At 41.2% G+C, this 26614-nt stretch overlaps 1 protein-coding gene across 1 annotated transcript; it reads left to right on the forward strand.

The window, feature by feature from the left end:
- Nucleotides 1-8: 8 nt before the first annotated feature.
- LOC125448055 (MOB kinase activator 1A) lies at nucleotides 9-18758 on the forward strand. Its single transcript, XM_048523028.2, has 6 exons — nucleotides 9-223; nucleotides 3397-3563; nucleotides 4791-4884; nucleotides 8296-8429; nucleotides 8965-9128; nucleotides 16942-18758. The coding sequence occupies exons 1-6, from the start codon at nucleotides 210-212 to the stop codon at nucleotides 17017-17019; spliced, it is 651 nt and encodes a 216-aa protein (XP_048378985.1). The 5' UTR covers nucleotides 9-209; the 3' UTR covers nucleotides 17020-18758.
- Nucleotides 18759-26614: the final 7856 nt, after the last annotated feature.

A 26614-nucleotide genomic window follows, 5' to 3' on the forward strand; every position in this document is an offset into this window, starting at 1 on the left:
CTGTCAACCATTTAGCCTGATTTGCATGATGTGGCGGTGAGGTCGTCTTCGCGATATTTCGCTGTCTGAGGAAGGAGAGTGAAGTTTTTTTTGCTCGGTAGTTGTCGGTTCCAACAATTTTTCTCCAAAAGTAGCCGGGAGTGTGATGCCTTTCCGGATTATTATTTAACCCGACGCTTCTTTTTCTGAGTGGTTTAAATTAGAAGAAAATGAGCTTCCTTTTGTGAGTATTGCGCGGGTGACGTGCCATAATCTGGCCCAGCTCGACCATTCTTCCTGTTTTCGGTTCTACCTTTATGGAAACTTTGGGCCTAGTAGGCCTCGGGTTTCCTTCCTCTTCTCTATCGTTATTCCCTTACTCCGCCTTTTCACCTGTGTCGTTATTAAGCCGATTACTGTTTCTTCTCCGTCTCACGCCGTTGTCCACTCACGTAGTCTGATTAACTTCTGATATTGGGTTGGAGGTTTCCTGTTGGAACGTACTACGCCTTTCTTAAAAAAAAGGTGAGGATATAATTATTTGAGCCGACTGCCCAACAATGGGAACCTTTGATATACGTGTTACATTGTCAGCTCATATTGTCTGCAATCGGTGGTGTTGGACATGGACTATGCAAATAACTTCCTACGACACTCATTTTTGTCAAAACACAGGTATGTGTTTTTGAAGACGTGGAGCCACTGAAGGCTGGGTTTTGCTTTTGTTTCATCATTGTGTAACTTAGTCAAGTGCTTTCAACTTGCCTTTGCTGAAAGTATTATGTTTTCTGATGGACATTACTTGCCAACTGAGACCATCTTGACCTCTTTGTTTTGCCATCATCAAGGCAAGTAATTTTTTGGGCATTATAATTGTGTACATCCATGGTGTGCTTATTATTAAGTATTATGATTTCAGTCTTCAGTGATTTTTGTTTTCATCTGAACCAATTCGTGTGGCTTCATCTTTTTCAGATGACCCGTTGTGAAGTCATTATTCTTGATTATCTCAACATGAGTTGTGCAGAAATAAGTGTCAAGCTGGAGGAACACAGCAGGCTAGGCAGCATCAGAGAAGTAGGAAAGTTGACGTTTCAACTCAGGACCCTTCTTCTTCTGAAGAAGAAGGGTCCTGACCCGAAACATCAACTTTCCTACTCCTCTGCTGCCTGGCCTGCTGTGTTATCTCTGACTCCAGCATCAGCAGTTCTTACTATCTCAGAATGAGTTGCACAGAGTTTTGTTATTTGTTTTTTTTCCTTCTTTATTTCATGGGGAATGATTGTCAAAATCATACTTGATTCCCAGCTTAATTGCCCTTCAAATGAAGGGTCTTTGAGGCCAGTAGTTGAGAAATGTGTGACTGTAAATCTCAAGTCTCTTGTAGGCCAGAGCAGGTGAGGATCGCAGATTGACTTAACCACTAATTGTGAAACAGATGGGCTTTGATGATATTTGAAGGCTGTTTCATTCGCAAAGATTATAAAGGCCAGACCACTTGTCTGGGCCTCTGGGCTACTAGCACCTGGTACAGCCAGGCATAAGAAACTTCTGTGGCCTCATTTTTTTGTTTGTTTTTTGAAAGCAGCCTCACACCTGAGATAGAGAGAAGACCAGGTAGGGTAAAACTGAAGCCTGCATCTTGTCCAAAACTCAACCGTCATGTTTGCTGTTAAATCTTCAAGCCATAGAGTAACCTTGCACTCAAGATGATGAACCTGGTTATCTGTCGCTCTAAGGATGAGCATGATAGTTTGACATAAAAGTCAGTTGCAGAGAATTCTGTGAATTTCAAGGACAATGTAGCTTGTTATTTTTCTTTATTTATTTCTGTCGACAGCAGCGGATTCTTCTGTGGTATTATCCTCCCTCTTCTGTTTACCTAAAAGCAGAAGCTCCAATGCGGTGACATGCTTTGCAGTTCACTCAGTTCCTATGCATGACTGATATCTATACCATTGAAATTCTACCAACTGTCAGTTTACTATTCACTTAATCATAAACTTGCGGACAGCTCTTAACAGACTTGAGATTGTATGGCTTGGTACGACCTTGTATCATATGATGTACACCAGTGAATTTGTACTTATGTCATTATAGTCCTACTGGATCATAGGGCTGCTGCTGCAGTTTTTAGAGAGATGACTGGTGACGGTTTAATCTGAGTGTCACCATGGCTTAAACAGAGGGAGAATTTGAGAAGCAGAGTCCTTCATGATAACCTCACCTGGTGAGGAAATGGAACCAATGAGAACAAGTAAGGAATTTTGACTCCTTATGACACAGTATTCAAGTACATAATGTTACAATTAAGTGATTCTTGTTGACAAGCAAGAACTTCTGAATCCAATGTATAGTTCTTCTAACCCCAGGAATCGAGGCCAAATGTCATTTTCCAATAGCTGGTTAAAGCATTAATTATTGGTTAGTTAAGCAAAGATTTTACTGCATTTTCGTTGGTGAATTGTTTCCTGGTGGAGAATTGCTGAGTACCATATTCAAGTTTGTGTCGCTTCTTGATGGTGTTCCACTAAATTATGAAATTGTGTATCTTGCTACGCATGGGCAGGTCGTTGCTTCTTTGCAGCTGAAGTGTGAAAATAATACTCATTACTTGCAACCTTTGTTGGACTATTGAAATATGTGGCACTGATATAATTGTAAGTTAGTAGCTGTTCTACAATTTGGGGTATGCAACATCCAGTTAGTGGAACATCACTGTCCATTTTAGTAGATGTAATTATAATCACTTGAGCTGCATGCATGTAGAGGTGACCGTGAACTGCTGCAGTCCATCTACTGCAGGCAGACCCACAATGCCCTGGGGGGGGTGTGGTGCGGAGGGGAGGAGTTTCTAGGATTTTGATCCTATAACCCTGAAGGAGCAGCAGCATATTTTCAAGACAGGATGGTGAATAGCTGGGAAGGGAACTTGAAGATCATTTTCGTCTCTCATATCTGCTGCCCTTGTCCTAGATGATAGAAGACATGGATTTGGAAGCTGCTGAGAAGGACCTGAGAATTTCTGCAGTGTACACCCTGCTGTTGAATGTTGTTGGTGTAGAGAATTACTGACACCGCATCCACAAACAAACTAGCTGCTTTGCCCTGAATGGTGTCAAGCATCTTGAATGTTGTTTGAACTGCACTCATCCAGACAAGTGCAAAATATTCCACCGTACTTCTGACGTGTAGATAAATGAAAGGTTTATACTTGTCAGGTTTGTGAACATGTGTACGCTGCTGATAAAATCGTTGGAGCCTTTAAATAGAGTTTAAAGCTTGCCTGCGGTCAACTGATCTCTTCTGGGAAAAGCGAGAATTCCATTTTCTCATTGACAACCATCCTCCACGCCTAAAGAAACCTTTATTTGATTTAAAGAATCAGTGATGATGAATGGTTTACTTGCATTTCAGTGGGGTTCGAAATAACAGAACTTTCAAACCAAAGAAGAATATTCCGGAAGGTTCCCATCAATACGAGCTGCTAAAGCATGCTGAAGCAACTTTGGGAAGTGGTAACCTTCGTCAAGCTGTTATGTTACCAGAAGGCGAGGATCTAAACGAATGGATTGCTGTCAATAGTAAGTGTATGCAACTTGAATTTTACCCGTCTGTCTGCCCATTGCAAATATTTTCCAATGTAAATCTCAAGATATTATTGCACACCTGTGGTCCAGGTGGGAGTTGAATCCTAATCTCATGACTGAGAGGTAAGGTCACTGTAGTTGCACCATGAGATCTTCTGGCCTACCTTTTCATTCATGTCTTTTCCCCTTTAAGCTGCCTGGGCCCTAAACTCTGGAATGCACTCGATAAAGCTTTCTCAGGCTTTCATTAAAACCTATCACTTTGAAATTTTCCTTACAGCTTTATTTTCCTTAAGCAGCTGGGTGTCAACTTCTCTTGTGAAATATTTTGCCATCATTGGATTATGTTAGCTACTTGTAAACAGACAGCATCTTTGTTTTCTACCTTATTGTTTCCTATATATGGCTTAAACATTGCAATCAAGATATATTTGTGCAAATATGTGACTCTTTTTCGAAAAGGCTGTAAGAAAAAAATGTGGTGAAAGTGCAGTTAAACATCATGAATACAGTTACAAAACTGAGACTTCCAAAACCTCTTGCTTGTTATTTCTTTTTGAGTGTTTCTGAAATTCAGATAATGCTTTACTATTTTTTTTAATGGCAGTCACCCTTTTTTTTTCCTGTTCTGAGCAATCCTTTTGAGGTCTGTATTCTGTATTTATTTTCCATTCCCCAGTTTCCATTTTTAAAGAAGTATTTGTTTCTTTGTTCTGGAAGAGTAAATTTGTTTCTGTGAGGTAGGGGACAAAATCTTCAGTGCCCAGATTGTTGGAGATCAAAGATATGGCTGCAGATGTGTGTCAAGCCCCTGCAGAAGTACTCGTGTGGATGCATGTGGGAATTTCATGGGAAGTTTTATCTCGTGATGACACATTCTAATGTTTCCTGGGTCCCTCTGTGAAAATCTCTTAATCTGAGCTAAAGTGGAAGACTTGAGAAGTTTGATGTTAGTTAATTGTGTAGTTTCTCAAGTGTCAGATCATTTTGAATCTTGTCTAATTGCTGAAGTAGCCAACTTCAGAAGTAACCCAACTTGGCTTCCCCCACCCTTTCTTCTTCTCCTCCTCTCCAACAGCCCTCGCCACCTTCGTCAACCATCACCAGCAGTCACACAAATTGCTGGTATTTATGACTTGACTACCTGATTTTAATTGGTAACTGCAATTGGTAATTGTTCTCTTAATAGATATTTATTGTGACTGGCTCATTTATTTTCAGCTGTCGACTTCTTCAACCAAATCAACATGCTGTATGGAACAATAACAGAGTTTTGTACAGAACAAAGCTGTCCTGTGATGTCAGCAGGACCAAGGTAGGAAAGATCCTATACACTCAGAACAAGTGAAGACTTAAGAGAAATGGTCAGATAAAAGAAGGTTGACAGTGACAACATGCTAGAAGTATCTGTTAGATGCCAAAATGCTTCCAGCTGCCTTGATGAAATGCTTTGTGAGCCCAAACCTGTCTTTCAATTAAGTGACTTAAAAATGAATGTTGTGTCACCATGAAGACTTTAAAAGGTTTTCAGTTCTGAAACACACAGTTGACATTTATTGGCCTATTCATGCTTCACCTTCACTTTCAGTCAGGTACAGAACAAACTTCAATCTTAATAGCTTTACTAGAGATCAGGAACATGCTTTTTATTTGACAGTTCCTTCCTTCCTTCCCTTCTCTTTGTCTAGTTTCCTTCAAAGAACTTCGCTGCGATGTTTTGATCTTGTGATGAGATTGGATAGTCGCTATCCATTGCTCAACTTAAGTTACAGTAAAACACGATCCCACTAATCTTGGCGCTAACCACACTCGCCATCTAGGTTCAAAATGTAGGAATTTTTCCTTGTTCACCAGCCTGCATTGATTGGATTTGCAGACGTCAGTCCTCCTGTTTTCTATCTGTGCCTATTTAGTCAGAACAGCATAAAACACAGGAATCTGCACTTCCAAGCCCCTGTGAAATAACTTTTTTTGAGGTAGTTTCGGTGAACTGATGTAAACTCTTGTCTTAATTTATACAGTGATTCCTTTTGAACAAATTGCACTGTCTCTTGTGGATGCAAAAAGACCATTCCTTCATGATCTCATTTAAGATTTTGTCATTCGTGTGGCATCAAAGGTCATTTGCAGAACAATGTTCTGAACTTGCACCACATGTATGCAAACGTTTTGCTAATTTTAGTCCTTCAAGTCTGGCTTTAATTTCGAGATTATGCCGTGCCCATGCACTTTTCTTCCTAATGAGTGGTTATGATTTGTCTGCACATTTGTTCTCCCTCCTAATTATCAACTTTGATCAAATCATTGTGTTAGCTTTCTAAACTCGAGGGAAGATAATCAGTTTTTTAATTTCTCTTTGTAATTTCACCCTTGGCGTTCGGGCATAAATCTTGGAAACCTGTGCCGTCATCTCCAACTCCAGAACATCTTTCGCAGAATATGGTGTCCAGAACTGATTACAGAGCTTGATCTTCTGTCTTCATCACCCATGATATTTTGCCCATGAGTGAAAGACCTACAATACTTGTATTTCGTGGGTGTAATCACTTCAACATTTTGGCTTTGGAACATACTCCTCAAACACTTGGTTGTTAAATTGGTAATCTCTGGAGGAGAACTGCTCAAATATGGTCTTATTCTTATGTGTAATTGTAATACTGCTCAACTTTCTGTCCATGTTGTCTAAACGTTTACTACATAAAGGGTTTAAAGTAAAAGCGTATGTCTGCAAAAATCATACATTTAAGTAACCGTAACACAGGCATCTGTTAATTAAGTTTGGTCGCATTTTTAATTGTAACGTTTGACCTGAGGAATGAATAAAAGGTGGTAAATTGGATTTAATCTTGAACAACGACAAAATCATGAAACGCTGAAATTAACAAGGAGTCGGGTAGTTGTCAGTGAGTTGTTCAGCATGGAGGTCAGCTTGATTCAAATGAGGACTTTTATTTCTTTCTCTTGCTGACTTGATTCCATGTTTGATGGTAAGGTTTTTGTGAGTTTTCATGAGAGAAGCTGACTTTGAAAAACAAATTCTATGTGAGTCTTGATTTTATATTCAACAACCCTGCCATGAAGGTCGTGTGGAAACCAGGGCCTTGACCTTCCAATCAGCTTTTAATGGTCTCTTCTGCAACCAGTTTAGATCTGTTTTTAGCTCCCAATTTTGAAATCGTTCTTTGAGAATGATGTGATTGCACAAGAAGAAACGCAGAGGAGATTGACCACATCTTATGTGGGTCGGAGCATTTCAGCTATAAATAAAGAATTGATATGCTCGGTTTGGTTTTCCTTTGAGCAGCGAAAGCTGAGGGTGGACCTGATTGAGGTCTGCAAGATTAATAAGGGTGGATAGGATAAAAATGCCCCCCTTTAATAGTATAATCAGCAGTCAGGGTGCATAGATTTAAGGTAAAGGCTGGGAGGTTCAGAGGCATTTAAAGAATTCTTTTCTTCCCAGAGGGTGATGGGGATCATGAACTCAGTTCTCGGAAGAGCGGGAGCAGAGTGAGCCATCACTACATGCGATTATTTGCGTGACCTCTTGGACCACAATAGCATACAAGGCTGTGGCTCAAGCACTGGAAAATGGGACTGTGGTGGGCAGGTGTTTAGTGATTGGGAAGTCAACAAGCCAAAGGACACATTTTAGTGGTGTAAAAATTTGGTTTTAATGTTGCATGGGACTTGAGATGCAACATAGAAGTATGCATTCAGAAAGCAAATTTTAAAATCTATTTCATGAGCAATTTGTGGAGTGTGAGACATGGCAGAGTTCTGTGCACAAACAGTCCCATAGCTTTTCGATGATTTCATGTTAAGAGAGGGTACTGTTGTTTCATCATGTACATGGAATACATGTTCACACTTGTAGCTTATATTTTTATTATGCTCCAGTAAAAGAGTTTAGAGATGGGTAGACTTTTTTTTATTTGGTGAGTACAAACAATGTGTAATTAGAAGGAAGGCAAAAGCATTTTAATCATGTTTGCGTTAGTTTTACACTGTGATATCTGGATCTGCTTTTTTTTTTTTGCCCCTTGCATCTATGCCCTTCTCCTTTGGAACTTTGATTCCATAGACTCGGATTTGAAATTTGTGGTCCTTTGATTTATTGATCACTCCCTCTTACCTTCTTCTCCAATACATGTTCCTCGACATTAAAATTCATAGTTGAACACATTGCATTTCAACAGGTAACAATGTTGGATGTCAGAGGTTGGTTTGAAGTTAAAACCAAATGAATATAACAGATTCACCTAAAAGAAATGAAACTTCGCAACGCTCATACTAGGTTGAAACGATTTTGAGTGATACATTAGCTGTTCACGTTTTAAGTCACCCTCAATTTGAGCTCATTTCTCTTCTTGCTTTGATTCCAGTACTTGTTCTTGTGGGAAGAAAGAGTGAGAGAAACAAAAGTGTCTTCATTACAGAGGGAAGGTGGGAATAAATAGCTGAGGTAAACAGGGAGTAATTGAAAAGACAGTTGAATATTTCAAAGTAGTACATCATAGTTCGGTTGATCATCTGATTGTCCTGTGCTGTGTGATTCTTAATGTTTTCCTACCTCTCTCTTCTTACAGTCACAATTGTTAAATGCTTTGGCAAGCTCTAAGTGTTGTGCAATGTTTCAAGTATCTATTGACCAGATGTAAATGGAGGATGTATGCAGTGTTTAATTTCTTGCCATCTTTATTACCACTGAGGATATTTGTTACAGATATGAATACCATTGGGCTGATGGCACAAACATTAAAAAACCAATTAAGTGTTCTGCTCCAAAGTACATTGATTACCTGATGACATGGGTACAGGACCAGCTTGATGATGAAACCCTCTTTCCTTCAAAAATAGGTGAGCCGTTTTGTTTCAGCCACTTAGGAAAAGCAAACAATGCATTCTCATGGACATGTGCAATACTCAATCACTAGTACCAGAAGACGGTTTTAATTTTTTGGTTGGCACTACACTTACATTACACTTGCTACAATTAGCCTCATCTCTTCTCCATGCCCAATCCCCTCCCTGGACTGTGAAGCAGCTCTTTGAATTTTGATTAGAAACTACAGTTGTTTTGTTCCATTGTCCTTAAAATTTAATCAGATTACTAAAAAGCAAACCGATAGATTAAATTCTCCTTGTTTGAATGTATGAGTTTGAAGTTAAAAGTGGTTAACTTGACATCTAGAACTGCATGAAAAAACTTCTTTCTTTGGTCTGGTTCAGTTCTTCTCCCTGCTCACCCATGAACTGCATTTTGTGTTCAAGTTATGATGCCTCTTGAAGTTGCTTTTTCGCATTAGCTGTGAAAATGCATAGATCATTTTTAAAGCCTGAATCATTTAAGCTTTTCCAAGCTATAATTCATGATCACTTTGTTTCACTACAGGAGTGCCGTTTCCTAAAAACTTCATGTCTGTGGCCAAGACCATTCTGAAGCGGCTGTTCAGAGTCTACGCTCATATTTATCACCAGCATTTTGACTCTGTGATGCAGCTTCAGGAAGAGGCCCATCTTAATACTTCCTTCAAGCACTTCATATTTTTTGTTCAGGTAGTATGTTCCGCATTACTTTTCTGTCCACCCTTTATGTTGATGACATCACAAATTTAAATTTTAATGTGTATGTTAACATTTTATCTGCCTTATATATAATTTGTCAGCAGTTTGAGGAGAGCTTAATATCATGCAGATTCCGCAAGTTGAGGGAGCATAACATCATGATGAATTCCAGAATAGATTACAGATCTCAAATCTGTACGCCTCAAGGTTTCTTTGTCCAGTATCGCAGGGGCTCTTCTTGTTCACCTTTTCTATGCTCTGTAGCCATATTGTTTATTTGTTCCCAATTGTATGAAAATCTGCATTGAACTTGAATTTCAAAACACTTGCAATACAGATCTAACGTTGAGTCAGAATGCTGATGCCTTTAGTGGTGTTCATCATTATGCTCTTGTGCCCAATTACTGTTATGTTACTTAACACGATAGATGTCAGCTGAGAAATAGTCCTTTTCTGGGATCAACAGAGCCAAAAATCAACATGTGCATGATAATGACTGTAGGAAGGTTTCTATTTCCTCGAGGTGATGAGTTTGTTTCTATTTAAATGTGCGTGCTCTCACTACCAGCTTTAACATTCAGTGCAGTTGTATGTCATTTTTACACTGAATTATCCCAGAGACACACAGGATAGGAGCTCTAGACAGCCATTTGGCTTTTAAAGCCAGCTTTATCACTTGTTATAATCATGGCTGATCGTCCAAATCAATAGCTTTTCCACTCATATCCTTTGATGTCCTTAATCCCAAATGCTTTATCCGGATCTTTGAAATTGTACAGTGCTTTGGCCTCGACAGTTTTCTGTGGTAGTGAATACATTGACTCCCCACTGTCTGAATAAAGAAATTTCTCAACTTCGTCTTCAATTTCCTACCAGCTGCAGTCGTTGAGCACATGCTTCCTGCATTGGCACTGTGCGGTCCTTTTTAGCATTTTATCACTTTCTGTGAGATCTACCCCCGAATCATTGTTCTGAAGCAAATATAATCCTACCCAATTCAATCTGCCCTGACACCTCAGTCCTCCCGTCCAAGCAATGAGTCTATTAAACCTTCAGTGCAATCCATTTACGATAAGAATATCCTTTATAAGATCATGAGACCAAAACTGTGCACAGTATTCCAAATGTGGTCTCACCAAGGTCCTGTACAATTATAGTACAATTTCACTGCTCCAGTACTCATCCTCTTGTTTGGAAATGCAACGTAGCATTTGCCGCCTTGACAGCCTGTTGGTCCTGCTTATTTGCCTTCAGTGACTACTGTAGGAGGACATCCAGTTCTCAAAGCACAATCCCTCAAATCAGTTTCCAGCGATGCAAATAATAATGCACTTTGCTGTTTTTTTTTCTCCCAGTGTGGATAACTTTACATTTATCCAAATTTAAAATGCTTCCTCGTCACAACTCCCCCTCGCACCCAACTTTGTGTCTTTGGAAAGAGTACACTTAGTTCCGTCTTATAAATATCAATATATATTCTGAAAAGCAGTGTCTCAGCACAGATCCCTGCAATAGCCCACAAGTCACTGCCTGCCATTTGGAAAAGACCTGTTTATTTTACCTCCTTTTTGTTTCCCCTCTACCAACCACTTTTCAAGCCACCCGAATACACTACCTCCAACTTTGTTGAAAGCCTTCTGATAATCCAAATTACCCACATCCTCCTCCACTCTCCTGACAACCTTCAAGAATTTCAGTCAATTGGTCAAGCATGTTTTCTTTTTGGTACATGTGTACTGACTCTGCCCGATCTTATCATCGCATTCCAAATGCGCAGCTATTAAATATTTCGTAACGGACTCTCGTAATATTTCCCACTGCCAAAGGCTGACTGGCCTTAGTTTATTCTCTTCCTCCTTTTCTTTAAATAAATGAATTACATTAGCTACCCTCCAATCTGTAGGAACTGTTCGAGTCTATAGAGTTTTGGAAAATGACCAGCTATCCATTCGGTATTTCTAGGGCTACTTCCTTAAGTACACTGGGATGTAGATTTTCATGCCCTGTATCTGCCCTCAATGCCATCAATTTCGCCAAAGCTATTTTCCTAATGTTAATGAATTCCTTTAGATCTTCCCCTTCTCGAAGCCCTTTGTTTCATACTTTGGTCTGTTATTTGTGACCTGTTTGTGAACACAGACCAAAATAGATCATAGGATGCCAACTGTGGAAATGGGCTCTTTGGCCCAACAAGTCCATACTGACCCTCAAAGCATTCCACCCAGACCAATCCCTCTTTCACCCACCTAATCTGCGTATCCTTGGACTGTGGGAGGAAACCCACACACACACTCAATGTGCGAACTCCACACACTCAGTCACCCGAGGGTGGAATCAGACCCAGGTCCCTGGCACTGTGAGGCAGCAGTGCTAACCACTGAGCCACTGTGTGGCGCCCAAATAAAGGCTGACACGATCAGCAAGTGCTCATTTTGTCAAAACCCAGGATTGAACCAGGGACCTGTAGACTTTCAGTCGTTATTAAGTTGGTCAGTAATTTCATTGTTCCAATATAAACTTATGTGTCTCTGTCCATATAATTACCTACATTTTGGATTTACCAATCACATTCTTTTCACATACCTACAGAAACTTGGACAATCAGTTGTTAGCCTACCCAAGCTTATTCTTGGACTTTATTTTCACATTGGGAATCAATACATTTGTCCTCCCCTTCTGAAGATGAACTTTGACTCCTCAACTCATTTTTTTTTAAACAGTCAATTTGTGCACCTCTTCTTTGGATCTAATACAATACCTAATTTCCCTTGTAAGGCATGGTTTGTCCAAATTTGCCATTGTTACTTTTGTGCCGGGCAACAATAAACAGTTGTTGAACTTCACTTGTGCCCTTTGAATGTTTGACATTGCCTTTGCACCACCGTCCGTTTAAGTAACCACCTCGTACCATTGTAATTTCCTCTATTTATATTGAGCACCCCAGTCTCAGAATCAACTCTTGATCATATTATGGTGGCTCATCTCAACAGGGCCTTGCACAACCAGTTTGCCAATTATTTCTTTCTCGTTACATTGTACCAAGTCTAGGATAGTCTCTTTACTAGTATCTTCTCAATGTATTGGTCCAAAAAATCCATCCATTCAAGACTATGAGAATTCCTTCACTGTGATATTGTTACTAATTTGATTTGCTGAATCTATATGCAGATTAAAGACACTAATAATTACATATGTTACTTTATTACATGTGTTTCTACTTTCCAGTTAGTCATTCCCCAGCAGTCTATAAGCAACCGCTATATTATAAACACCTACAATTATCTAAATTAAACTCCATCTGCCACTCTTCAGCCCATTCACCCAATTGACATTCTTCAGTGTTCATGATACCACTAATTTTGGTGTTATCTGCACAGTTAATAACCATGCCTTCTTTATTCACATGTAAGTCATTTGTATAATATTTATGTATAATATATTTTATGGACTTCAGTAAGGCATTTGATAAGGTTCCCCATGGAAGGCTCATTCAGAAGGTCAGGAGGAATGGGATACAGGGGAACTTAGCTGCTTGGATACAGAATTGGCTGGCCAACAGAAGACAGCGAGTGGTAGTAGAAGGAAAATATTCTGCCTGGAAGTCAGTGGTGAGTGGGGTTCCACAGGGCTCTGTCCTTGGGCCTCTACTGTTTGTAATTTTTATTAATGACTTGGACGAGGGAATTGAAGGATGGGTCAGCAAGTTTGCAGACGACACAAAGGTCGGAGGTGTCGTTGACAGTGTAGAGGGCTGTTGTAGGCTGCAGCGGGACATTGACAGGATGCAGAGATGGGCTGAGAGGTGGCAGATGGAGTTCAACCTGGATAAATGCGAGGTGATGCATTTTGGAAGGTAGAATTTGAAAGCTGAGTACAGGATTAAGGATAGGATTCTTGGCAGCGTGGAGGAACAGAGGGATCTTGGTGTGCCGATACATAGATCCCTTAAAATGGCCACCCAAGTGGACAGGGTTGTTAAGAAAGCATATGGTGTTTTGGCTTTCATTAACAGGGGTATTGAGTTTAAGAGTCGTGAGATCTTGTTGCAGCTCTATAAAACTTTGGTTAGACCGCACTTGGAATACTGCGTCCAGTTCTGGGCGCCCTATTATAGGAAAGATGTGGATGCTTTGGAGAGGGTTCAGAGGAGGTTTACCAGGATGCTGCCTGGACTGGAGGGCTTATCTTATGAAGAGAGGTTGACTGAGCTCGGTCTCTTTTCATTGGAGAAAAGGAGGAGGAGAGGTGACCTAATTGAGGTATACAAGATAATGAGAGGCATAGATAGAGTCGATAGCCAGAGACTATTTCCCAGGGCAGAAATGGCTAGCACGAGGGGTCATAGTTTTAAGCTGGTTGGTGGAAAGTATAGAGGGGATGTCAGAGGCAGGTTCTTTACGCAGAGAGTTGTGAGAGCATGGAATGCGTTGCCAGCAGCAGTTGTGGAAGCAAGGTCATTGGGGTCATTTAAGAGACTGCTGGACATGCATATGGTCACAGAAATTTGAGGGTGCATACATGAGGATCAATGGTCGGCACAACATTGTGGGCTGAAGGGCCTGTTCTGTGCTGTACTGTTCTATGTTCTATGTTCTATAAATGATAGGCAAAAGTGGACCCAGCGCCGATCCATGTGGAATACTGCAGATTGCAGTCCGAAAAACAACCTCAATCATGGTCTGTTCTGGACCTTAGTTCTCCTTTATCTGACTCCTTGGTTCCCATTCTCCTGCCATTTTAGTTTAAAGCCTCCCAATCACTCCCTACTATTCCTCACATCGGTCCCCATTCTGCCCAGATGTAAACCGCCCAGTTTGTACTGGCTCACGTTCCCCCAGAACCGGTCCTCATGCCTCACGAATCTGAAACCATCCCCCGCAGATTGCCTTTGCCTTTTCAATCACATGTTCAACTGCTATATCCTGTTATTTCTACTTGACTAACCTTTGACACTGAAAGTAATCCTGAAATCACTACCTTGGAGACCCTACTTTTTCCGAAATTAGTTCCTAACTCCCACTTCTCTGCTTTTAGCTCCTTGTGCTTTTGTTTATTTGTAATTTAAACCTTGTATATCAAGACCACTGTTTACTCTGACCCTTTGAATGTTCTGAAGCTGCTCCAAGACATCTTTGATACAAGCATCAGGGAGGCAACATACCACAAACAAAAACAGAAATTGCTGGAAAATCTTAGCAAATCTGGCAGCATTTGTGGAGAGAAAACAGTTGACATTTCAGGACAGGTGATCCTCCTTCAGTTAAGAGGCAACACACTGTCTAGGAGTCTCATTTGCCGGCAAAGAAACCTCTGTCTGTTCTCTTTACAGTTGAATCCCATGTAAGTATTGGATTCCCGCACTTGTTACTCCTCCCCCATGCAGCAGAGCCAACCATGGTGCAATGAATTTTAGTGTTTTCCTTTCCCCTGAGAGACCATTCCTGTCAATGGTATCCAAAGTGGTATATCTCTTTTGCAGGGGAATAGCCATGAGATTTGTGCAATGCCTGCCTGGTTCTCCTCCTCAGCCTGGTGGCTACCCATTCCCTTCCTGGCCATGGAGTCTGAGCCTGTGGTACGACACCACCACCATACCCCCCAAATATGTGCTATCCGTGATACTTGCTGCCTCGCAGATGCTCGATAGGTCCCTGGCTGTAAAATCTGGGCTTCTGGAGATGTTTCCTGCATGCATGCTAGCCATGGGGGCTTGAACTGTGCTTGACTTGGCACATAGAGCAAGAAGAGCACATCACAGCTTTCAGTGCTCCTGCTACAATTTACCCCTTTAAATTAAATGGTTAAACTTTCAATGAATAAGCCATTCAAGACTGAGGTGAGGAGGCATTCCTTCATTCAGAGTTGTGAACCTGTGAAACTCTCAATGACAGAAAGCTGTTGGGGCCAGTTCGTTAGATATATTCGAGAGAGCTGGATGTGGCCCTTGTGGCTAAAGGTATCAAAGGGTATGGAAAGATAGCGGGAGTGGCGTACTGAAATTTCAAGATCTGCCATGATTATACTGAGTGACATGCAGGCTCGAAGGGCTGAATGGCCTGTGCTTACACCTATTTTCCATTTTTTTGGAAGATGCGTTATTTTAAATGCTCAAGGGCCCTTATTCTGTGGTTAATTTTACTACAGTATGTTATCCTTATCAACTACAAAAGGACAAAAATGCAAAAAGTACCTCTTCCTCTCTACACTGAATTCCCGCTGTTTTAATTTCCTAGAAAATCACGTGCTGCAATTGTTCCTGGCTCAATGTGCTCTGTCCTGACTGCTCATGTGGAGCTTGTTAATAGAGATGCAGGGACATCAGAGTAGTATTCTACCTGTATTTTTGGCAATGTATAAACACGGCAAGAAATATCTCAACTATGTTGGGCAAGAATTGTCCAGGAAGTTGCAGCCAAGATCTTTCTTAACTTGTATCAGAGATAATAGGAACTGCAGATGCTGGAGAATTTGAGATGACAATGTGTAGAGCTGGATGAACACAGCAGGCCAAGCAGCATCTTGTGTTCATCCAGCTCTCCACTTTGTTATCTCTTTCGTAACTTGTTCTTTTTTGAACACTTCAACTTGGTTTGCTTTTTGAAAGTTAAGATTCAGTGTCAGAAAAATCTTATTCTGGATAACGGTATGTTCCTGCATCTCAAAATTGTTTCATCTGATGCAACAGAACCGCATTAGATGAGGTTTATTTTCAAGTCAACGCATTACTGGAGAAACTGAGCAGATCTTGGCAGCATCTGTGGACAGAGAAAGACTTGATGTTTTGGGTCTAACATCACTTGAATAAATCTGAAAGGAGCTGCTAAATGGCAATTTCCATGCTTGTGATTAAGTTGTTGATTCTAAGTGGGACAGATGGCGATAGTGCCCAGAGCAAACGCCAAAGGGGGTACCAGTGGTGGTGAAGGAGCTGTATAGATGTGAACTCGTATAGGTGACAGGTGTGAAAAGGAGAAAATTAATCCACCGAGGGTTGGGGGCGATGCCCTAGTGGTATTATTGCCAGACTATTAATCCAGTAACTCAGCTAATATTTCTGGGGACCTGAATTTGAACCCTGCCATGGCAGATGATGGAATTTGAATTTAGTAAAAAAAAAAAATCAGGAATTAACAGGAATTAAGAATCTACTGATGACCATTAAACCATTGTCGGAGATACCCATCAGGTTCACTAATGTCCTTCAGGCGAAGAAATCTGCTGTCCTCACCTGGTTTGGCCTACATGTGACTCCAGACCCATGCAACATGGTTGCCCTCTGAAATGGCCTAACAAGCCATTCAGTTGTACCAATCGCTACAAAGTCTGTTCAGTGGCAACTAAGGACTGGCAAAATATGCTGGCCGGCCAGTAATAACCACATCCCACGAATGCATTTTAAAAAATTTAGTGAGCAAAGTCAACAAGGCACAAACTAAAACACAGCGGGAGTGTTATAATCAAAACAAAGGAAAGTTATTGTGCTGTGCAGTTGAACTCAGTCTTGCGCCATGAAGTTTAAAAAAAATCAAGTGATGTTTGTCCAGCTTGCATTGAACTTAATTGGAACACTTTTTTCGTTAAATGGGATTATCAAGTAAAGATTTTTACTTGCAAGTGTCCTTAAGAACACAGAGATAAGTCTGTATAAATCCGCTCAGCCCAAGTAGACCTTTGAGGCTTCATCAGTCATTCCAATTTGTTGTTTTTCCCACTAGCAAGTACTTCACCTTTCAATTGGTTTATTTTTCCTATTTGTTTTGACAATCTATCTTGTTATGACTAATTATTCTCCTTTCCCTTTCAGGAATTTAATCTGATTGACAGGAAAGAGCTTGCTCCACTCCAAGATCTAATTGAAAAACTTGGATCAAAGGACAGATGAGTGTTCTTAAAGGATTGGAACCGTTTTTTCCACATCGGCATGATCTTAGTGCTTCTCTTTTTCTACCTTCAAGATCCCCATTTCCTGCACATACACAGTATGATGTGTGATCATTGTGAGCATGCTCTGTGGAAAAATCCATTGTCTCTGTAATTGTTAAATAGTACTTCAGTATTTAGGATGAATAACCTTTGGATAAACAAGTCAGTAAGCGGTTGGTTCTAGCCAGATGTCAGTGTTCTGAAGAACATGACCTGTTGAAAAGTTCAAAGGCGCCCAAACATTCTAGACGATCTTATTAAGGATATTGCAATATTGATTTTGTTTTTGTCTAGGTATGTCTAGCAGACTTAGCAAAATGTGTTGGTTAAAGCATGCTAAAGACATTTAGGGAAGAGAAAACTATTGCTGTGTTAGTTTGATACTGTAGGACTCTTGATGGTGGATTTCTAGTCTGGATTTCTGGTCTCTGCATGCTCCATCTTCTTGTGCTTTTTATTTGAGGGAACATGGAAAACTGATTTTTGTCCTCAAGTTGAAAGCAAACTGGAACTTGTGCAGGTTGAATGTATGTTTTAAATGGGTTGATTTGCAGTGTGACTGCAGGTTGTTCGTGCTGCAAATAGACCAATTAATTGTAGACTAGTTAATTGTACACAGTCTCTAAATGTACTTCTTGAATTTAAAAGATAGGGGAAATTTTTTTGAACTTTGCATACACATACATTATACGCTGATCTCTATCAGTGTTGATGGTGTTTTGATTGACTCAGTGAGGCATGTTTGTCCATGTCTTAGGCTGACAGTACAGCGATTTGAAAAATTGTTACTGAAAGCCTGAATTTTCAAAATTTTTATTCAGAATTACTCAACTACTTAAACTTCAGTTAATTTCTTCACATGAGTAATTGGTTTTAAATTGAAGATACGTGGTTTTAAATTGTTTTGCTTGAGGAATATCGAAGTAGCACAGTGACCTACTGCAGAAGAAAAAGTACCACTACTTGGTTTTCTCTTAACCCCTAAAAATACATGTACCAAGCTGTCAACATACTGTCTGTAACCCGCTGATGATTGTACAAATTCACTGTTGCCATTTAAAGCTCTCCTATTGTTTGGTTTCTGACAACACATTTTCTGAACCACTTCTTGTGATTTCTAAATTGCCACTCAGTTTGACTCTCTTGTGACTGTAATTTTGGATTATAACACAGAGCATGTACGATTGCATATTGTGAAAACTGTGTTGCCTTTATTTCTTATGTTATTAGATGCACTTTGGGGACTGTGCCCAGTTGCCTTAACTAGACTACTTTTTCGAAACTTGGTCAGTCATGCTTTAATATTGAATATTTTTTTTAAAGTTTTTACACACAAGGTGAATAAGAAACTTTGCAGCAGGATGTAACTTTTTAACCTGTGATTGCATTATAGCAACAGTCACGGGACAAGGGTTTTTTTTTAAAATCTAGCAATAATGTGCTTTAAGTATATGGCAATTTTGTTTTTATATATTTTAAATATCATTGTCCAAATATGGGCGACTACTGAAAATAACCACCTGCCAGGTCTAAGTATTTTAAATTGTATTTTGCTGCGAACCAAGCTGTGGAATAGTTTCCCTGTTTAATGGTCGAGAAGAATTGAACAGTCTTGGCATTTCAGTCACTTGCATTCTTCTTATCAAATGTTGCTGTTAGTTCTTTTCTGTTGAGCACAATAAAAAGGTTGAGGAAGTTTATGATTGAATTTAAAATTTGAAGTACAAGTTGAGTGAAAGCTTTTATTCGTGTTCGGACCTTCTCAATTTCAAAAACCAAAAATAATTCCAGTTTTTCAACCATAATGCATCCAATGAACTGTGGCCTTAATGCATTCTCTTGTACAGAAGCTTCCTTCGTCTTCATTTGGTTATTATCATTATAACCATGTTCTTCACATGGTAATTTCATACCACTAGGATTGAGAAATGGAAATTAAGATGTCCATTATGCAACTGTAGAGGCTTACTGCAGCAGTTCAGAACGAAATTTGGAAACAAATTTAAGGTTGGGAGAATTCATCTTGTCTCAATGATTCAAAATCAATAATGATTCCTCATGAATGAAGATTAATTGAGAAGAATTGTCTTTCTGATCAATGAGCTAAAATTAGACACAAGGTTGTGAAGAACACTTTTTTATAATGTGAATTCTGACTTCCAAGTGAGAGTGCAATACGTTTTTCATGACTTTAAACACTGGATTGCAAATCTTGACTTTTCTTACTAACATAACTTTAGGATTGAATAATTATCACTTCTGAATTTTGGTACAGTGTAATTTCCAAGGTGTGTGCATATGTGGCAGGGACAGGGTATTTTTGGGAAGGAAGTAATTCACAATTTTTTGCACTTAGAATGTTTCAAACAATGCTTTCTGCAGCACCAATTTAAGCTGTAAACCAGTAAATTCAACGTCTGTCCCTCTTAACGGCTCATGAACCAAACTGAATCAGCATTTAATGCTTTTGAGTGTGTACATTCTAGAAGTTTTCTTAATGTAGACAATATGCAAGGAAAGCGTATTTGTAAAGTATGAGCATCACACTTGAAAGACTGTTGATACCAGTTGTCTTTTGGATGGTGGCCACGTGCAGTTTTTCTTGGATTCATGTCTGAAAAGATCATTATGGTTGATATAATATTGTCAGCTTGTACAGTACTGTTTTTGTGATAGTAGCCCTCTGTGCTTTTAAGCAACGTGGCCAAATTGGAGTTGCTTACCATCTCAAATCCTCTAAATTGAGATGATTAGGGACTGTGAAGTAGAATACAGCAATCACAAGCCAATTCATTAGGTAGCATGTTTTAGTTCTCCTTTGTAGGAAAAGTTGGTGGTATACAGATATGAATCTAAACACTTCCAATCCAGCTTTAGGAATATCAGCAGTTTGGCATGTCCAAAGCATCATGGCAATAGTGGTGATTGTTAGTTACAAGCATAGATTTGTTCTTGAATTTAAGTTGTTGGTACGTAGCTTGGGTGGTTTAAATTGAGCCAGATGAGGTGCACTCTCGATCATTTTGTCTTGGAGATGAGGTGACTTTAAATTTAGTGTCAGGTCAAATTTTCACTGGGAGTGTAGTCAGGATTAGATGGAACTTAAGGAAGACTGGAATTCAAAACATGGTACACTAAATTTTTTTTACTGCATTTGAACTGGAACATGATGCAATCACAGCAGTGATCACTAAATCGAAGTACGGAATCAATTGGTATTTAAGGCTTGAGGAAAAACTGTGGGGAAAACTGAGGAAAAGTTGGAGAGCCGTAAGATTTTGGTCAGTCTTTTCAGAGCCTGGCCAATGTCCAGATTCTCAATTCTTGAACTCAATAATTTGTCATGGGCAATTTTTTCCCCAGTTTGAGCAATCTCTGGTTTCATCGTAATTTCATTTATTCTCTAAGTTACATTGCAAATAAAATGATTAAAACCACTTGTTTTTATTCACTTTGAAATAAGCATTGCACTTGTTTTGCCCTCCCAATTTAAAACTATAACTAAGGCTAGCTCTTGACAAGTCGTAGAATCTTTCCCAAATGGTGGCAATCTTACACAATTGCCACTCCATCATTCCATTTTTCTGAAGGCAGTTTGATTTGCATTTCTGACAGGAGATTACAATCAGGGTTTCATTTTGAAAATGCAGAATTGTTCACGGAAGGCAAACGATTCACCTGCTGCCATATTCTGAAATATAATGGTCAAGATAGCTACTCAACAAATGCTTTCAAATGAGTTAGGTGTGATGTCAGGGTGCGAGCTGGTAATGAAACCAGCTCAGTACTGGAGTGTCTAAGGGAAGAGAAATCTGGTCTGGATGTGTCTGGTTTGGCATCTGCAGAAGTAATGTTGTGTGGAGCTAAAAGCCCGAGTGGGATAGGAGCAACATTGTTGGGTCTATTCGTGAGACAAGAGCTGAGTGGGCCTCCAAAGTGGGGTCTGGGATGGAGAGTGGTTGGGGACAGGGAGTGCATTTAGTTGGATGGGTCAACTGTAAGATTGAAGGGGTGCAGGGAGTTGGCTGGGTATTGGAAGAGTGGGTACGAGGTGGTGATTGCAAGATGAAGGGATGTGACGGGTCGCAGGAAAGACAGCCATGTTTCACGTGGATGGAGAGAGAGAAGAGGAGGAGGGGCCATTGCATTGTTGGGTGGGGCGGCGGTGCTGAGACCATGTTTGTGGCGTATGTCTGCAGAAGGGATGACCCTGGTGTGGGAGACGAGAAAGGCTAGCATGTGCAGGGATAAGGGTGAGTAGCAAACTCAAAATACTGTTTCAGCTTGGGACTGTTTCCTGTCAGTTAGAATTTTCTATTCAGGTTGCTACTGTCACTTTTCCATAATGTACAACCTGTTTTCCAAGTTGTTATATGGTACAATTCCAGTATTTTTTTGAAGATTGATTAGATTAGATTGATTCCCTACAGTGTGGAAACAGACCCTTCGGCCCAACAAGTCTACACCGCCCCTTGAAGCATCCCACCCAGACCCATCTCCTTATAACCCACCCACCCCTGATCACTACGGGCAATTTAGCATGGCCAATCCACCTAGCCTACACATCTTTGGACTGTGGGAGGAAACCCACGCAGACACGAGGAGAATATGCAAACTCCACACAGACAGTCACCCGAGGTGGGAATCGAACCCAGGTCCCTGGCGCTGTGAGACTGCAGTGCTAACCACTGAGCTGCTGTGCCACCTAAGTTGCTGATATCACATGTAGCCTTGCTCTCATAAACAACACGTGAGACTTCTTGATTAAAAACTTAGTTTGTGTGGCAGGGTTTTCCCTGAATATCTTGATGCTGATCTTTTTTTTAAATTCAATCCCAAAATATTGTTTCACGAAATTTCTTTATGCTAAAGTTGAGCTGACAGGTCTAATTGCTGGGTTTAACTTAATGCCCTGGCCACAAAAATAGTGCAGTGTTTCTAACTGCCCTGTCTTCCATGGCCAGCGCAATGTGCGGAAGATGGAAATATAATCCTTATTTCAAATACCCATTCCTTTGTGTTTCAAGTGGTCCTGCGCCTGATAATACGTCTCGTGCAGTGTCAGTGCCTCTGGCGCTGAATTTCTGTCTTGGGCTAGCTGAGTACGTGTACTTTAGGTCTATTCAGTGCGTTTTCCCTCTAGAAATTCCTTTTATGATCACAACAATTAGCCAGTTTATTGGAACAATAGACAAATTGCAAAAAAACTATCTCTACAAAGACCGAAATCAAAATGATAGCGAGTTTGTGTGACCTGTGACCCCCATGTGTCACTGAGCTTCTAAACCACATGAGGTAAACTCGCACACTCTGACAAATTATCTTTAATTTCATAGTAGATCATTTCTTCCCTGACTATGCTTAGGATCTGTTCTTTGCATTTTAGCTGATTCACCTTGTCCCGATTTTGAGAGTGTTAATTAACATTTGTTAATAAAAGCTGGATTAACGACTAATACCTTGCACTTCTCGGTTAACTAAAAGACAATGCTTGTGGAAGGATTCGGACCCTTTGCCATCACCCATTTCTCGATGTTGAAACCCAAATTCCACAGTTCCTACCTCAATAAATGGAAATATAGATATACAAAGAGGTGGCTCACAATCTTATCGCCCTTTCCGCAGACAGTGTCTGTCATGTTTATTTTTGGTGGCTTTAATGGCGTTTTCGACTTTCACGAGTCAGTAGCCTGCAATTGCTATACATGTAGTGTCTATGATGTCAGCGTAGGCATTCCAGGCTTTTGCTTGAGCTACGCTGAGTGAAAGATACTATATTTCGTAGTCTGAACCAGCTGTAGCGTCAAGAGGAACTTGCTGCAATATATATGCTGACCTTTTTGGCGTGCTGTGGTCGCAGCTTTGATGAACTGGTGCAGTGCATCATGTGGATGGTGCACATCTATTGTGACTGAGCGCCGCTGGTGGAAGGAGAATGTGTTTGTATGTAGCTTACAATTAAGACATTGTTTTTGTCCGACGTGCTGTCAAGGCACGCACGCCATGTGGGGCTCTCTGATGAAGGGTCTAGGCCCGAAACGTCAGCTTTTGTGCTCCTGAGATGCTGCTTGGCCTGCTGTGTTCGTCCAGCCTCACATTTTGTTATCTGGGGAATATACCATCACACTCGCGACATGTGTCAAGCATAGAGCTAGAAGGGTTTGCATAAAATTTGTACGCTGGAGTTAAGCTTTGTGTATGTGGCATTTTTAGGCCATGAACAGTGTGTGTTGTAGCGCGGGACGAAGTTGAAGTTAATGCTAGGTCGCGAGAATGCGTGGGTACAGCTGACTGAGCTCTGGCGGTACAGTTGCAGCCTGTGCACGGGCGCGGCGCGAGCCTTCTCACTTTGCATAACGGCCACGGGTGGGCGTCCCGCTGTTCGCGTGCGTGAGCGGTTGTTTTTTTTCAAAACGCTCGTGCGCCGCCGCCCAACAGTCAGGACTGCACTGACGCGATAATAAAACCCAAATCTGCCCACTCCCGAGCAAAATAAATTAAGGTACGGCCATTTAGGTATTTTGTTTTGCTGACTTTGGGGGAAACGCTTCGAAAAAGGTGACATACGTTAAGTGGCTTTAGCTGTTCGCAAATACGTGCAACTCTTGTCGAGGCTGGAGTGCTGTTGAAACAGGCATCGCTTTTCGCTTCTGCTCTTGATGATGGATGACTTAGTCATTGTTGGCCACGCCTGATATATGTTGCAGTGTGTCACATTTTGAACTGAACTAGTTAATAGCACAGACCACACTCTCCTTACTTCAGCAGTGAGTGTGTTTCTCACCCCTCGTCAGTAGGTTCGACAAAGGTTGAATATGATTTAATTACTAGTCGGCACTCTTGGCATGAGGAAGGCAGGTAAGCGATTGGCACTCACCGCCATACAAACAATATCGAAGTTGGTCGGTGTCTCCTAACTCATTTTGGTGCTCTGGCCATGTTGGACGTTTTAAGATCGCAGCGTTCTCCTAACGGCCTGGCCAGCATTATCTATCAAATAAAAAATAAACCCAAAATCCGATTAATTGGTCGTTCTTTCTTCTGTTGGATGTTGGGACGGACGTGTACATGAAATGACTCATTCGCCCAAAAAGCAGCAAGAACTGCCAGTCACTTTACGAATGTTTAATTGTAATTTTCTCTCAGTTTGAGTAATGCGTGCATTTGTTATTATTAACCTATTTTAATCACCCCCTCCCAGTGCAGAGGTAGGGACACGACGACTGCACCACAAGGGTCCCCCTGCATTTCTTTCTCAACTAGCGTTGATCGGTGATGGCTGTAGGACAGTACCAACATGCGTATTCCAAACGTGCGATCAGTGTGAGAAACATTCTGTATAATCCAAATGATTTGGATGAAAGAAGAATTCTGGGCATGCCCTGCAAAGGAGAGTTGCTGCTGGATAAAAAAGCAGTGCACCGACTCCCTCCTGAACAGCTGTTGAACTGTGGGACGAAGAAAGTGCAAGACATGGAGCAAAATTGATTTACGCATTTCAACACCATTATTTTAGAACAGGCAGAACACCTCATAACTATTCTCTGCTCCTTCGTTGGGTGTCATTTTTCATGACGAGGAAATCGTTTTTATGATACAGTTGTATCCACCCTACACTTGCCGTTCTAGCCTAAAATGGTATATATTGCGAAATCTGGGAGAAAAAAAATTCTCACTGCTCTGTAGGATGGTGGTGTCGCTGGCTAATCCTGCATTTACGGCCCATTCCTAATTGCTGATGGGGTAGCTATAGCCACAGTGCTGTTTGGCAGTTCTAGGTTTTTGACTCAGTGCAGGAATGGCTATAAAGTTCAAGTCATTGTGTGTATGTGTACAAAATGTACTCTGGGTGGGGGATTTCACTGTCCACCATTTAGGCCCCATTTAGAAAACTGTGTCCAATTTTGGGCCCCACACCTCAGGAAGGACATACTGGCTCTGGAGCGTGTCCAGCGGAGACTCACACAGATGATCCGTATATGGTAGGTTTAACATATGATGAACGGCTGAGGATCCTGGCAGATCTAATAGAAACTTACAAGATAATGTATGGCTTAGAAAGGGTGGATGCTGGGAAATCATTTCCATTAGGCAGGGAGACTAGAAGCCGTGGGCACAACCTTAGAATTAGAGGGGGTAAATTTAAAACGGAAATGAGAGATTTCTTCAACCGGAGAGTGGTGGGCCTGTGGAATTCATTGCCACGGAGCGCAGTGGAGGCTGGGACATTAAATGTCTTCAAGGCGGAGATTGATAAATTCTTGATCTCACAAGGAATCAAGGGCTACGGGGAGAGTGCAGGAAAGTGGAGTTGAAATGCCCATCAGCTATGATTAAATGGTGGAGTGGACTCGATGGGCTAAATGGCCTTACTTCCAATCCGATGTCTTATGGTCTAAGAGTGTCTTGGGAGCAGTACGACAGATTGAGCTGGTCGGCTCCTAAATGACATAGCTGCTAGAGAGCGTGTGCGGCAAGTGGTGAGGGAACCAACAAGAGGGAAAAACATACTTGACCTCATTTGCACTAACCTGCCAGCTGCAGTTTCATCTATACGTGACAGTGTTGGCAAGAGTGACCATTGTACAGTCCTTGTGGAGATGAAGCCCCATCTTCACATTGAGAACAACCTCCATCATGTTGTGTGGCACTACCGTGCGAAATGGGACAGACTTTGCACAGATCTGGCAACTCAAGGATGGACATCCATGAGACGCTGTGGGCCATCACCAGCAACAGAATTGTATTCCAACACAATCTGTAGCCTCATGGCCCGGCATATTCAGCTCAAACATGACCGTCAAACCAGGGGATCAACCCTGGTTCAATGGAGAGTGCAGGAGGGCATGCCAGGAGCAGCACCAGGTGTACCTGAAAATGAGGTATCAACCTGGTGAAGCCACCAAACAGGACTACTTGCACGCTAAACAGCGAAAGCAGCAAGTGATTGACAGAGCTAAGTGATCCCACAACCAGTGGATCAGATCTCAGCTCTGCAGTCCTGCCACATCCAGTCATGAATGGTGGTGGACAATTAAACAACTCACTGGAGGAGAAGGCTAAACAAACATCCCCATCCTTAATGTTGGAAGAGCCCGGCACATCAGTGCAAAAGATATGGATGAAGCATTCACCAGAATCTTCAGCCAGAAGTGCTGAGTGGATGATCCATTTTGGCCCCCACCGCTGGTCGCCAGCATTACAGATAACAGGCTTCAGCCAATTCAGTTCACTCCATGTTGGAGACACTGGATGCTGCAAAGGCTACCGGCCCTGACAACAGTCTGGTAACAGTACTGAAGACTTGTGCTCCAGAACTAGCTGCTCCCTTAACCAAGCAGTTCCAGTACAGTTACAACATAGGTATCTACCCAACCATATAGAAAATGGTCCAAGTGCGTCCTGTGTCTAAAAAGAAGGACAAATCCAACCCGGCCAATTGCCTTGCCTTCAGCCTCCTTTTGGTCATCACTAAGGTGATGGAACAAGTCATCAACAGTGCTATCAAGCAGCACCTGCTTAGAAGTTACCTGCTCAGTGAAGCCCAGTTTTGA

Source organism: Stegostoma tigrinum, chromosome 40 (genome assembly GCF_030684315.1).
Source record: "Stegostoma tigrinum isolate sSteTig4 chromosome 40, sSteTig4.hap1, whole genome shotgun sequence".
NCBI lineage: Eukaryota > Metazoa > Chordata > Chondrichthyes > Orectolobiformes > Stegostomatidae > Stegostoma > Stegostoma tigrinum.